At 49.2% G+C, this 14,847-nt stretch overlaps 1 protein-coding gene across 1 annotated transcript in view; it reads left to right on the top strand.

Moving 5' to 3' along the window:
* Positions 1-6,500: 6,500 nt before the first annotated feature.
* Positions 6,501-14,847, top strand: part of LOC119341251 (probable RNA-dependent RNA polymerase 3) — a 26,213-nt gene continuing 17,866 nt past the window's right edge. Inside the window, exons 1-5 of the mRNA XM_037613119.1 lie at positions 6,501-6,931; positions 7,462-8,167; positions 8,296-8,431; positions 8,909-8,992; positions 9,658-9,847. Coding sequence (XP_037469016.1) covers positions 6,628-6,931; positions 7,462-8,167; positions 8,296-8,431; positions 8,909-8,992; positions 9,658-9,847 — 1,420 coding nt within the window. The 5' untranslated portion in view covers positions 6,501-6,627. The remainder of the gene's footprint in view (positions 6,932-7,461; positions 8,168-8,295; positions 8,432-8,908; positions 8,993-9,657; positions 9,848-14,847) is intronic.

Here is a 14,847-nt window from a genome sequence, read left to right as displayed (position 1 = left end):
TGTATCCCCGAGTTGTGTTTCTATTTGTTCGGCGAGGTGCCGGCTGGTGTTCGGGCTGAATTTCCGCTTTGTCTCGACCACACGGTGGTCGGTCGGCCGCATTATGTGCTGGCGGTGCTGGTTCCGACGCCTCGTCGTCGAATTGAGGTAGCAATTTGCGCTTTGGGTAACTTTTGGTTGGGAGTTCGAGTCCATATTCCTCGGCTGCCAGGACCTCAGTCCATCTATCAGTGAGCAGATCCTGATCAGCTTGAAGCTGCTGCTTTTTCTTCTTCAGGCTCTTTGCCGTGGCTATAAGGCGGCGCTTAAAATGCTCCTGCTTGACGGGATCCTCTGGCATGATAAATTCTTCGTCAATGAGGCTCACCTCATCCTCGGAGAGAGGCATGTAGTTGCTATCCTCCGAGTTGTCGTTCACGACCTGTTCATCGGGGCTGGCTAGCCCATCTTCCCGTTCGGCCTGTTTGAAACTTGGCTTGGCGGGGTCTACGTTGTCTTCGGCATCTTTCGGAGTGCTATTCTCTCTTGTGCCGGTATCACTATTTTTACCATGGTGTGATTTAGAGCGGCACCGCTGATGTTGGCGCTTAGACTGCTTCTCAGGAAGTTTATCATCAACTGCATCTTTTATGTCATTGCCATTGTCTTCTTTGGATGTATCCACCATGTATATATCGTATGAGGAGGTGGCTGTCCAGCGCCCTTTGGGCGGTGGTTCCTGTTCTTCTCCGGCATCGTCGTCCATACCGTCGATGTCTTCGGAGTCAAAATCGAGCATGTCGGTCAAATCATCGACAATGGCTATCAAGTGGGTGGTGGATGGGAAACGAAGTTCTTCGTCGTCCGCATCCCACTCAAGCCGGACATAGTTCGGCCAGGAATCTCCTGACAAGGAGAGAGACGTTAATGAGTTTAACACGTCACCTAGGGGTGAGTGTTGGAAGATGTCCGCGGAGCTGAACTGTAAGATCGGCGCCCAGTCAGATTCGATGGGTGCGGATGCACGCGGTTCGGAGGCTATTGCCGGAGACGAGTCTGAGGTTCCAATGACACATGCTTCATTGGAGGTCAGGTCTGTGTTCGGCTCTAATGTTGCTGAGTCCGCGGCTTCCGTGGTGAGGTTGAGCCTCCCGCTCTCGGATGGCGTACTCTGCTCTGGATCTATGGCCAATGCGATTATAGGCATGATCTCCTGCGCACAGTCTGATGACAGATTTAGGTCATGTTCATCATGGCGGCAGGGCGCGGCTGTCATGGGCTCGAATCCGTCGAAGATCAAGTCTCCACGGATGTCGACGGTGTAGTTCAAGCTTCCAAACCTGACCTGATGGCCAGGGGCGTAGCTGTCGATCTGCTCCAGATGGCCAGGAGAGTTGGCCCGCAGTGCAAAGCCGCCAAATACAAAGATCTGTCCGGGGAGAAAAACTTCACCCTGGACTGTGTTGTTGTAGACGATTGGATGAGCCATCAAGCCTTATGGTGACGACACAGTGTAACTCTCAATGAAAGCACCAATGTCGGTGTCAAAACCGGCGGATCTCGGGTAGGGGGTCCCGAACTGTGCATCTAAGGCTAAAGGTAATAGGAGGCGGGGGACACAATGTTTACCCAAGTTCGGGCCCTCTCGATGGAGGTAATACCTTACTTCCTGCTTGATTGATCTTGATGATATGAGTATTACAAGAGTTGATCTACCACGAGATCGGAGAGGCTAAACCCTAGAAGCTAGCCTATGGACTATGGTTATGATTGTTCTTGTCCTACGGACTAAACCCTCCGGTTTATATAGACACCGGAGGGGGCTAGGGTTATACAGAGTCGGTTATAGAGAAAGGAATCTTCATAGCTTAACCACCAAGCTTGCCTTCCATGCAAAGGAGAGTCCCATCCAGACACGGGACGAAGTCTTCTATCTTGTATCTTCATAGTCCAACAGTTCGACATATGCATATAGTCCGGCTGTCCGAGGACCCCTTAATCCAGGACTCCCTCACAACCCATAGAGGGTTGAGCCAGTTCTCCCAAAACCTACGTTTTACACTGGGACTGGGAGTGACGGAGGGAGAGGGTCGTCACCTCCACTGCCTGGAATAGCTTGCTACCAGCTGCTAGCCCGGCGTGGGCGTGTTGCTGGCCTCGTCGGTCGGCGCCGTGGCTGGCCGACTGGGAGGAGGGCGACCTACTCGTTTGTGTCATGTGTCGTGTGTCGTGTGGGCTGGACCCGTGGATGCAGTCGGCTGACGGAAGGGTCAGTACAGTACCGGGGCGGGTGGGCTGCTCTGCCGCTTTGGGTATTAGTGTTTAGGGTTAGGGTCAGAATCTTGGGTATTCCATGGAATTCCTAGGAAAACCCCTGCAGCCGTCACCGCGCTACATGGTCAACGTATTTGGATGTATTTTATATTATTTTTGGTGTTCATTGTACTTCCATAATTGAGGGTGAATAGATCGAACGTTTTCCAAAAAAAACCTTAGGAGACAAGTGTGTGATTTTGAATATCTGCCCGTGTCAGCGAACATTTGTCGACTCATGTCGAATGACAAAAACTATATGTGGACCATTTAATCCAAACATTAAGATGATTTGATGAACCGCGTTGGAGTTGCCCTTGCATTGCTCACTTGCTATCAACGAAACATGCAAAGAAGGAGCACACAAATTCATCCGAAAAGGGATCCTGTAGAGAAGGTCGCCAAGCAGTTGTACCACTGATGAGCACTACTCCCTCCATCCAGGTGCATAGGGCATCTTAGAGAATTCAGGATTTCTAGGCCCTTCCCATTGCTCCATGGTAGAGAGGTGCTAAGCATGCCATATAAGCATTAAAATAACATGACACGGTAATTAAGGGGAAGAGGGAGCACTTTGGTGACCCCAGAAAGAACCAATGCCAAGCATGTGAACCTAGGCAAACAACTTAAATGAAAGAAGTTAACCAATGCATGGATGAGTTTATGTGCTAAATCATTAAATAGAGTATAATAACAATTTAAGCACATATGCATTGAGGGGTTGAGTTGCTAAGTTATTTAATGCCCTTAGCACCCCGTCTAAGGTGGACTTTGTTTGGGCTTCAGCTACAGATTGCCAGATTCTAGGCCTCATAAAATTAGTATCCAAAACAGACATACAAATTCTCACCCCAGCTTCCTATAATCGCTTCTAGAAAATGAACTACCACTCACGTCCAAGTCGAAGCTGCGAATTTGGTGATTCTCGATGATTCCCGAGCTGCCACTTACCCAACTTGAAGTTTGGCCCAAGTTCTACCCATTATTACAACAAGAAGTCGCTCCTCCCCTGACCCAAATTCTCCACCACAAGTTATCGTCTACCCTGTACGAACACACACACACACACATAGAGAGAGAGAGAGGCGATGCGGGGCTCGAGTAGCTTTCAACGTTGCTAGCTTCTTCCCATCGACTCCAAAACGGGTGGATCTGATGCCAACTCCTCCACCCCCTATTCCGGCAATGGAACGGGTGGATCCAGTGCCAAAACCTTCGCCTCCGCCCTACTGTGGCCATGGAGCCCCGCCACTACCGCTGCCCATGAAATCCGCCTGTGACCCGCCGCCTCCGATATCCGCATATGCCCGCCCCTCTCTGAGCTCCGGCCACCATACTCTGATAGGGTAGTCCACCTACCTCCGGTAAACCTGCCCCCCACCACCCACATCGTTCTGCTAGTGGCCATGTCATGCAAGTTTTGTTATTGCACATTAGCACATTTGGGGTGTTCTAGACATTTGACAACACTTTCAATTTCTCTAAAGCCGGGTAAACAAAGAGCCTGCTTCTGATTCTCGGAATCTGCAGCCATAGCTGATTTTAGGAATCCAACACGCAGCCGATTCTCAGGAGTCTGCAGCCCAAACAAAGAAGCATAAGCACCTTTGCATTGGGGGAGGTGTTAAGAGGTGCTATGTGCATTAAAATGTTTAACAACTAATGTCCCCAATGCATCAGTGCTTACCTTTTGTAGCTAAGCCACCTTTATTTAATTGCTTAGTGACAAAACTCCTTCATGTATCGGTTGGTAGTCCTTTTGTATAGGTCCACGTGCTTAGTATTGGTTTTTTTGGGTCACTATAATGCTTTCTCTTCTCTTTAATTGCTTTGCCACACTATTTTTCTGCCTATGTGGCACCCTTAGCACCCTGTACACCATGGAGCACTTGAAAAAGCCTAAGAGTAAGACTAGCCATTGTGGGGAGTAATATAGAGTAGTAACATGCATATGTTACTACTCTATGTTACTACCTCCATAGCGGGTAGTAACATAGAGGTAGTAACTTGGAGGTTTTCATTTATTGTTTTGTGAGATCTATACTAGTACTTCAACTTTGTGATCTATATGTGGCATATATCAATATGAAATTTTGTTTGCTAGTACCCATAGATAAATACAAGAACACAAATTTGAACGGATCCAGGTAGTCTAGACGCTGAACACAAAAATTACCTAATGCTGTAAATTTGAGCTAAATAAATTGCAATTGGCGAAGATTGAATTAAAAGAAAAAAATTATACCATGTATTGTGACCATTGAGTGTTTCTACAAGTTCTACAGGGTAGTGGTGACAGTGTTTGGACCGCAATACTTGCGATCACCCAATGCTGAAGACACTGCTCGGATCTTAGCACAGAATGCAGCAAGAGGATTTCCTGGGATGCTTGGAAGCATCGACTGCATGCACTGGAAAATGGAAAAACTGTCCATTTGCTTGGCAGGGGATGTACAAAGGCGCCAAAGGCGGTTATAGTGTGGTACTTAAGGCAGTGTCCACACATGACCTCTAGATTTGGCACTCCTTCTTTGGTATGCCAGGAACTCACAATGACATCAACGTGCTACAATGCTCTCCTGTCTTTGCCAAGCTGGCTGAAGGTCATTCTCCTCCGGTGAACTTCGAGGTCAATGGGCGACACTACAACAAAGGATACTACCTAGCAGATGGCATCTATCCGAGATGGTCTACATTTGTGAAGACTATCTCAAACCCTGTGCCAAGAGGCAAGAACTCCCACTTTGTGAAGGTTCAGGAGGCTTGCAGTAAGGATGTCGAGCGGGTATTTGGTGTGCTCCAATCTCGATTTGCTGTTGTCCGGTACCCCGCTCAGACCTGGCCGAAAGATCAAATGTGGGAGATCATGACTTGTTGTGTCATCTTGCACAACATGATCATTGAGAGCGAGTAGGAAGAGCCAGTATTTGACACTGAACCATATTACATGCAGGGTCCTCTTGCCCAAGTTGATCACCAGCTATCGGCAACCTGGACTGCCTTCATTAATATGCGTCAGGAGATCTGAGACACACAAGTGCATCAACAACTGCAGCAGGATCTGGTGGAGCACCTATGGAGGCTCAAGGGCAATGCCTAGCACGATGTGTGATGAAATATGAGTTTATATTTGTTGAACTATATAATTTGTATTGAACTATTTGATTTCTACTGATTTTCTGTGATGAACTATGTGATAAAAAATAACTTATGTTCAATTTGCGCTGAAGCACGGCGAATATGGGCCGATAGTGGGCCCTTTTTGCGCCGAAAGTGGGCTGAAAAGCAGGCAAATTTGCATTAAAATTGGGCCGATATCGGCACCTGGGGTCGACCTGGGGGCGGCGGCTGGGAACCCAATCGCCCACAAGCCGATTTTAGCGCCGGTTCGCCCATAGGCAGCGATTTTTCAAGCCCCCTAGGGGGGCCAACGACTGGAGATGCTCTAAATATAAGTCTTTTTAGAGATTCATCTACAAACTACATACGGATGTATATAGACATATTTTAGAGTGTAGATCCACTCATTTTACTCCGTATGTAGTCCATTGTGGAATATCTAAAAAGACTTATATTTAAGAACAGAAAAAGTATTAACAAGCAAGTTGGTTGGCTGCCATGTTTGGATGACGCGCTAGCTGCCCATAAAATAGATCATTTAATTTTCACCTCACCCAATCTCTACGCGCCTAAATCACAGTGTCTCTTCTTACATTCCTTATGCACCTCGACGGAGGGAGTACCTCGGTCTTTGTTTACAAGTTTTTTATAGTTTATGCTAAATTTTAACTATAAATTTAAATAGCAAAATATTAATGCATGTCACTAAAAATTATATCGCTGAATTCGTATTTGAACATAATTTTTAATTATATTATTTTTTATGACATGAATTAACATTTTATTAGTTAAATGTAAGGTCAAAATTTTGCACAAAATAAAAAAACTAATAAACCAGGCGGCAGTAAGGGTCGAATGGAGTTAAAAGAGGTCATTGTTTGACTGCTTGAATTGACTGCTCACGCATTTTCTACTAGCCTATTCTAGCTGCTGCACAGAGTGCCAAACGAGTGGACTCCTCGGGCTGCAGCGTGCAGCCATTCTTCTTTTTTTAAGGAACGCCGGGCCCACCTGCCGCACCACCTCCTTCTCCTCGAAGCCTTGAAGCCGTATACTCCTCCTCTGCTCTGGCGCCCCTGTTCCCAAACTCTTTCCTGTCATCGTCCAAGAAAGCTTCGGCAGAGAGTGGAGAGGAGAGGGAAGAGCACGCCCCGCCGCCGTCTCCCTTTGGCTCCTCCGCCTCACGCGAGCGGAGGACCTAAACACTAAACCCTAATGAGCACCCCCGGCCCGGCCTCCCCGGCGCAAATGCGCGCTCCGCCGGCCCCGCCGCTCCCGGCCGCGGTGGGCTGGGAGCTGCAGCAGATCGAGGCGCGGCTGGATCAGCACGCCGACCCGCGCGCGCGGCAGATGCTCGCGGACATCGGCGAGGCGGCCGCGCTGCGGGTGCTGCGGCTGATAAGGGAGTCGCGGAAGCCCGTCCGGAACTTCTCCGGCTATATCATGTGGGCGGCGAGGAACGCGCCGGACGCCCCTAGCGCCGAGAGCGCCATCTACGCCTCCGGCCCCTCCAGCGGAGGTGCGGATTGCTTAGCTGCTCCGGTTCGGGACTTGCTATTCTGGGTCGTTTTGGAGGGAATCGTTTCTGTTTGATTTTTTCGCCCTTATTTGGGTTTCATTCCACTCGTGGCGGGCTTTTGGGTTTTCTCTGTGCTAAAACTTACATTTTCAGCGGAATGGTGTTTCAAAGATCCTTTTTAGTACTGATTTTGGTTTGTTCGAACCTACTGATATTTAGCATAGTATTTTGCGAGGGGGGGACGCCTGTTCTTGGACTGAAATTTAATTCTACTTGGCTTGCGTGGCTACAGCGATTGCTGCTTCAAGCAATCAAGCACATTGATCGACTTCCTCTTTGCCACCTTATTGTTTTGGAGCTTGTTGGGTTCGAGTTCATCTGATCCGTGTGTGTTCTGCAATAAAAATGTCTCTGATATGCCAATCTACACCTTTCTCTGAATCAAAATTCTCCTGGTTATTTTTCTTCGTTTTACCACCATGTGTTACCACGGTTACAGTACTCTAATCATGAAGTCTTTCATCCAACAGATGACTCTGTACTGGGACCAATGCACGATGATGATGTTCAAATGGACGATAACGCTCCAGGCAGTGAATTGGCTTTCAATCTCTCAAACCATGCCATGATCGAGGTCGAAAGCCCTGCCCGTCAGACGCCTCACGGTTTACATAGCAACAGCAACGGGAGCCCTGTTCGGGCAGTTGCTTGCTTGTTGCCGAACCCAGTTGCAATGGAGGTTGATAAACCTGATTGCAATGTCCCAGAAATGTTACCCGTGATGCCAAACCAAGGAGGAATGGAAGAGTTTGTCGAGCATCCGTCTTTCAGGATGCAAGACCAGGTACAACCGTTGCAGGTTGGTAGTCCTAACCCGCCATTGGCCCATGGGGTGCCAGACCAGGCTATGGTGCAAGTTGGGAGCCCTGGCCTCGGCATGGTGTCTGGGTTGCAGCATCAGGTGGGGTTTGATAGCCCGGTCCGGCAGATCATTCCTACGTCTCCAAGGATGGTTTCCACCCCAAGTCCAGTGCGCGAGATCACAAGGCGTGTGCATCAGATGGGGTGCCCATCAGGAACTGTGGGGGTCCAAGCATCACCAACCATGGAGTGCATGATGCCAGCAGACCCTCTTGTTACTGCAAACGCATCAAGGGCAACCGCGAGCCGTCAGTTGTTAGCGTTGGGAGAGCTAGAGTTTGTTCAGATTTTCATGATATATGTCTATCTTGCAGGGTAAGTCTTAATTTGGTTTATATTTCCCTTTAGCGAACAAATAAGCTACCGTACAACGCGCGCACCTATTGTTGTGGATATCTGCTGTCTTCATTATGTTGCTACTGATCTCTTGCCCTCATTTGTAGGAAGAAGATAGAAGACGTGGGTGTACTACATGAGGACTATATTAGGTCCTTGAATTCACTGCCCATGGATCGTTTTGAGTTGGAAATATGGAACAAATTTGGTCACGAGTTTCTAGCAGAGTGTGACAGGAGACAGGTTTTGTTCTCTTATTATTATCTGTTATGTTTACTACTGCCTATCATGTATACAGCTAATACAGGATGACTCACGCGCCCACCCACCCAATATTGTTACATGTCCATTTATGGCATAGTTTCTTCTATTTTGATGGATATATCCGTTCTGTGCTCTGCCTTTGATAACTTTCTGTTTGTTAATTGTGGATATTTAGTCAGTTTACTTAAAAACCAAGAATTTTTTACCTTTTTATCTTGCTGACTCATGTATAAGTTTAATGAGAATATATGTTTAGGCCATAGCCCATATTATGCATCTCCGGGAACGCACCTGTAGGCTCATGTTGCAATAGCACCCACCATTTGATGCCTATTGATATGTGAAATTTATAGTCCCCATTTGGATAAGTCAAATATATTTTCCTTGTCCGCGTGTTCTCTCTCTATAAATGCCAGCATGCGTCTCATGGAATTATCATTGAACTGATACTTGTAGAATCTTGATTGGGACCCAAGCAAGACAAGAGTGTACCATTGCCATATCGAGCAAAGAGGCGATTCTGTAGTTACGGTTTTCAAGGTTCGGAAGTTTACTTTGTTCTCTTGAGTTGTATCCATTAGACCATTACTCTAGGATACACATCAGTTTTTCCAAATCTCCTGATTAGAAAATTATTTGATGCTCACGGGTGGCCTATTTTGTAGAAAGTGCTTGATTTGATGCTCCATTAGTCTGAGAATTCGTCGATGTAGCGTGTGCAATGTTATTAGTATGTGCAAAGTTTAAATATCATCATGTACATTTCAGAAACATGAATGTAGGCACTCATGGGCACCAAAACAGTGTTCTATATATACACAGCTGTCGAGTGGTATTTACATCTTGTTAATCAAATATTTAGCTGAACATTTTAATTGCTCAGTCATTTAAGAAATTAAGGATGGTCAAGTTCATGTGTCATTTCTTCTCTAGCGTTGCAACATTGGAGAATATTTATGAATTTATCTGCCTATTCTTTTCTATATTAATTTCAAATTATCAACTGCGATTTTTGTGGAGGATCTCACTTGACAGTCATTAAAAAAATGCTAGTCTTAGTTGTTGACTTGCTGTGAATAGGTAGAGTCGTAGAGACACCATATGTAAAATGTTCTTTTTTGTTTTCTTCTATTTTCCATATTGAGCGTTGGTTACCAGTATATTGAGATTGCATATAACTTTATTATATTTTATTTTGGTTTCAGGGGCCATATATAGAGAACACAAGGACTAGTCTACAGAAAGTTGTTGGGGACGACAATGTTCTTGTTGTGAAATTTTCAGATATATCTGGGCACACCAATGCTGGTGATAACTTCGAAACCGGCTGTCACTTTTACCATCACGTTTTTGAAGATGGCATCATCTTGGGTTTGCGTCGCTATCGCTTTTTGAGTAAGTTTCAGTGTCTTGGAATGAAGGTTAAATTTTTTACTAGACGTAAATTCCTTGTTTTTCCTCTTGCTGGCGCCTATCTCACCTAAGCACACGCTTAAGCACATGCCTAGGAGCGTTTTTTTTATCATCACTAAAGAGTGTAGCATCCATTTGGATCTATTCTCCAGTTTGGTTAACATGTTTTTTCCTGCTTTCGTGGCTATTTTTCTGCAGCAGATTTTAGAATAAGTTAAGCACAACATAGTTCAGCAACCACAAACTGAACCTTGTTAGACTGTATATGTATACGTAGACTTGTGTATACGTAGACTTGTGCATATACCTTGTACTTGTACCCTTTGGTACTTATATATAATGAGATAGCCGCACCCCCTTAGGGTGTCGAGCAGTTGCCCCAATATTCTCATCTAACATGGTATCAGACTAGGGTTTTATGTCTTCCGCTGCATCTCCTACCGCCGCCGCCGCCGCGATGGCCTCCTCCAACGCCGCCGCCGCGCCGGCTTCCTCCAGCGCCGTCGCCCCGATCGCCCCGTCGTCGCCCTTCCTTGCCTCGCACCCGCTCGCTACCGCCTGGCGGCAACCTCTGCCGCCCGCGGGCCCTCTGGTCGGGCAGGACGGGCAGGGCGGGTAGGGCGATCCGTCGCCGATCGCCTCCCATGGCGCTGCTCCCTCGACCATCACCTTGGCGCTGCCGTCCTTTTGCGGCCCTGCGCCGCCTGCGTATGGGGTGGCTCCCCCTCAGCCCTACGGCGCCCCTCAGCCCTACGACGCGTGGTATGGCGCCCCTGCACCAACCTACGGCGCCGCACCGCCGCTGCCTCCTGCTTGGCCGGCGTCACCCTATGGATCGACGCCTACGTCGTCCCAGGTGGCCCCGTCGCACCCGCAGCCCTATGGGCGGCTCACGGCGCGGCACCCGCCGTGCCCTTGGGGGCCCCGCTCGGTTCACCGATTGCCCCGGCTGCCACTGGCTATGAGCTCGCTCCTCACGTTGATGCTGATCCGATGATGGGGTTTCATGCGCCCCCGACACATGCTCCTGCGGGCTACGCTCCGGCTCTATCGCCGTTTTACTTCTCGCATCTCCTTCCGGTGAAGCTTACGCCGGACAACTACTTGTCGTGGCGGGCTCAGGTGCTACCTCTCCTCCGGAGACGCTATTTGGAGGGCTATGTTGATGGCTCCATCCCGTGTCCGCCGCCGTATCATCCGCTCATCACGTGTGGGTGGCTCAGGACCAGACGATCCTCTCGGCCATCCAGTCGTCGCTCACCCCGAGCGTGTCGTCGCTTGTCATCTTCGCTGCGACGTCCCGGGAGGCCTGGTCTGCGCTTCACAGCAGTTTTGCTTCCCAATCTCAAGCGCGTGCTCACTCCATACGCACTGAGTTGGGGGGGACGAAGCTCGACGGCATGACCATCACAGAGTACTTCAACAAGATGTCCAGTCTCGCTGACACCTTGGCCTCGATCGGTCAGCCACTTGGAGATGAGAACTTCACCACCCACGTGCTCAATTGCCTCGATGATGACTATGATAATCTCATCGAGAATGTTCATGGTCGCGAGGCGCCTCTTTCGCCACGGGAACTTTATGCGCGCCTTCTTGGTCGCGAGCAACGCATCAAGGCGCGTCGTGCCTCCCCGAGCTTTGCCTCCGCTAATGCCGCGACCAGGAGCGGCAAACCACAGAAGCCGTCGCTCCCCCCCAAGCCGACAGCTTCATCTCAGCCGACTTCACGGAGCACCGCACCATTCATCACTGGCGGGTCTCGGCCGGTGGCTTGCTGCCCTTGCTGCAGTGCCCAGCAGGCCTGCCAACTGTGTGGCATTGAGCGTCACATAGCCTCCCGCTGTCATCGTCGCTACAAGCAAGACTTCCTTGGCCTAGGCAACAACGGCAAAGGGAATGAAAAGCAGGCGGCTGCTGCGGTGACGAGTCATGAGCACGGACGCATTCCATCCTACTCCATTGATCCTACATGGTACATGGACACGGGAGCTACGAACCACCTCACCAGCGAGATGGGCAAGCTCTCCACTCAGGAGCCATATCGCGGTCATGATCAGGTTCGCACCGCCAATGGAGCAGGTATGCACATCTCCCATGTTGGTCAGGCCTCACTTATTGCACACAACTTTCGAAAACTGCATCTTTCTAATGTGCTTTGAGTTCCCATTGCTACACGTAGTTTGTTGTCTGTTCCTCAACTTACTCGTGATAATAATGTCCTTGCTGAGTTTCACCCTTTTTGTTTCTTTATCAAGGATCGGGACACGAGGGCTGTTCTGCTTAGTGGCCGTCTTTGCCATGGTTTATATGCACTTGATGCGCTGCCCACATCTTCTATGCAGTCTTCTCCTCAGGCGTTCAGCGGTGTTCGTGTGTCACCTACACATTGGCATGCGCGCCTTGGTCACCCTGCTGCTCCTATAGTTCGTCATGTGCTACATCGTCATGAACTACCAGTTGTGTCCAATAAAACTGCTGAAACAATTTGTGATGCCTGTCAGCAGGGCAAGAGTCACCAACTTCCGTTTTCAGAGTCTAGTCGTGTTGTGAAACATCCTCTTGAGCTTGTGTTTTCTGATGTATGGGGCCATGCCCAAACATCCGTTAGTGGCCATAATTATTATGTCAGTTTCATTGATGCTTATAGTCGGTTTACTTGGCTTTATCTTATTAAGCGAAAATCTGATGTGTTCGATGTCTTTATTCAGTTTCAAGCACATGCTGAGCGTCTCCTTAAGCAGAAAATTATTCATGTTCAATCCGACTGGGGGGGGGGGTTGAATATCACAACCTCAATACTTTTTTTAACAAGTTTGGGATTTCGCACCGTGTGTCTTGTCCTCATACACATCAGCAGAATGGAACCGCTGAACGTAAGCATCGTCATCTTGTAGAAACTGGCCTTACCTCGCTAGCTCATGCCTCCGTGCCGTTTCGGTTTTGGAGTGATGCTTTCTCCACCGCGTGTTTCTTGATAAACAGGCTACCCTCACGACTTCTGCATATGAAAACTCCTCTTGAACTCTTGCTCAATGAAATCCCAGATTACACTTTTCTAAAAGTGTTTGGGAGTGCATGTTGGCCCCATTTGCGTCCATACAACAAACGTAAGTTAGAGTTTCGGTCTAAAAAGTGCGTTTTTCTTGGGTATAGTTCCCTTCACAAAGGGTACAAATGCCTACACGTTCCCACCAATCGTGTCTACATCTCTCGTGACGTTGTTTTTGATGAGAATGTGTTTCCTTTTCATGCACTTTCGACTAACTCTGCAACTCCTATGCCACCTGTTCACTCCATCGTATTTTTGCCTGACCAATTTGTGGATGTTGCAAATGCTCCTGTGTTGCTCCCTAATCATGCTGCAGGTATTGGACGTGGTGCTCGGCTCGAGCTACTTGATGAACAGGTGCCGGATGCTACTCCAGCTCGAGGAGTGCCTCTGGAGCGCGACGAGGATCCGCTGCATGGGGCATGCATAACGGGCGCGGGCTCGCCCGGCTTTGTGGCAGCTGCCCCGCGGGCGACGCCCTCACCCGCCTCGGTGGAATCCGTCCCGCGGGGGACGCCCTCACCCGCCCCGTGGGCGTCGCTCTCTCCCGGCCTGGTGGCTGGGCCCTTGGCTACCTCGCCCAGCCCGGCAGCCACTTCGCCCGCGCCAGATGGGCCGGCCTGGACTGCCTTGACCCCACCGGTCTCCCCGCGGGCTGGTTCGCCGACCGCCTCGTCTCTGGTGCCGTCGCCTGTGCTGCTCGGTCTCGCCAGCACAGCCGGCTGCTGATGTTCTCCGACCTCGCACCCGCAGCCAGAACGGGGTTTTCCAGCCAAAGCAGCGCACTGACGGGACTGTCGCATGGCTCGCTGCTTGCATGGCACACATTATTGCTGATCCCACTGCTGAGCCTCATCATTTTCAGGCTGCACTGGCTATTCCTCATTGGCGTGCAGCAATGGAACAGGAGTTTCAGGCTCTGCTTCAGAATGACACTTGGCGCCTTGTTCCCCCACAGTCTGGTGTTAACATTACTGATTCCAAGTGGGTTTTAAAGTCAAGAGACATGCTGATGGTTCTATTGAGCGCTACAAGGCGCGGCTCGTTGCCAAGGGTTTCAAACAGAGGTATGGTCTTGATTATGAAGACACGTTCAGTCCGGTTATCAAGCCCACTACCATTCGCTTGCTGTTGTCTTTGGCTGTTACTCGAGGATGGTTCCTTCGTCAGCTTGATGTGCAGAATGCTTTCTTGCATGGAGTCTTGGAGGAGGAGGTTTATATGCGTCAGCCGCCAGGGTTTGTGGATCCGGACCGTCCTCACCATCTCTGTCGTCTGGTTAAGGCGCTCTATGGGCTCAAGCAGGCTCCCCGTGCATGGCATGCACGCCTCGGCTCTGTTCTCCGGGCGCTTGGGTTTATTCCCTCCACTGTTGACACGTCATTGTTTCTTCTTCAGCGTCCTGAGGTTATGATGTATTTGCTGGTTTATGTTGATGATATCATCCTCATCAGTTCCTCAAATGCTGTTGCAGATCGTCTTGTGGCTGCCTTGAGTGGTGATTTTGCTGTCAAGGATCTAGGTGCTCTGCACTTCTTTCTTGGTCTGGAGGTTTCACGCTCTTTTGCTCGGCTCACTCTTACTCAGAAGTACTCTCTGGACTTGTTGCGTCGTGCTGGAATGCTGAAATGTAAACCTGCCAGCACTCCGATGTCGGCCACTGATCGGTTGTCTGCTCTTGATGGAGATCCTCTCTCATCTGATGATGCTACTGAGTACCGCAGTCTTGTTGGTGGTCTCCAGTATCTTACTATCACCAGACCAGACGTCTCTTATGCAGTCAACCGTGTCTATCAGTTTCTCCATGCACCCAGGACATCTCATTGGTCAGCCGTGAAGCGGATTCTTTGTTATGTCTGCCTCACTTCTTATCATGGCTTGCTTCTGCAGCCTGCGCCATCTATGCAGACTGGGCTGGTAGTCCTGATGACCG

Source organism: Triticum dicoccoides, chromosome 7B (assembly GCF_002162155.2).
Source record: "Triticum dicoccoides isolate Atlit2015 ecotype Zavitan chromosome 7B, WEW_v2.0, whole genome shotgun sequence".
NCBI lineage: Eukaryota > Viridiplantae > Streptophyta > Magnoliopsida > Poales > Poaceae > Triticum > Triticum dicoccoides.
Note: the sequence above shows the minus strand (reverse complement) of the source record. Positions and strands in the feature narration are given on the sequence as shown.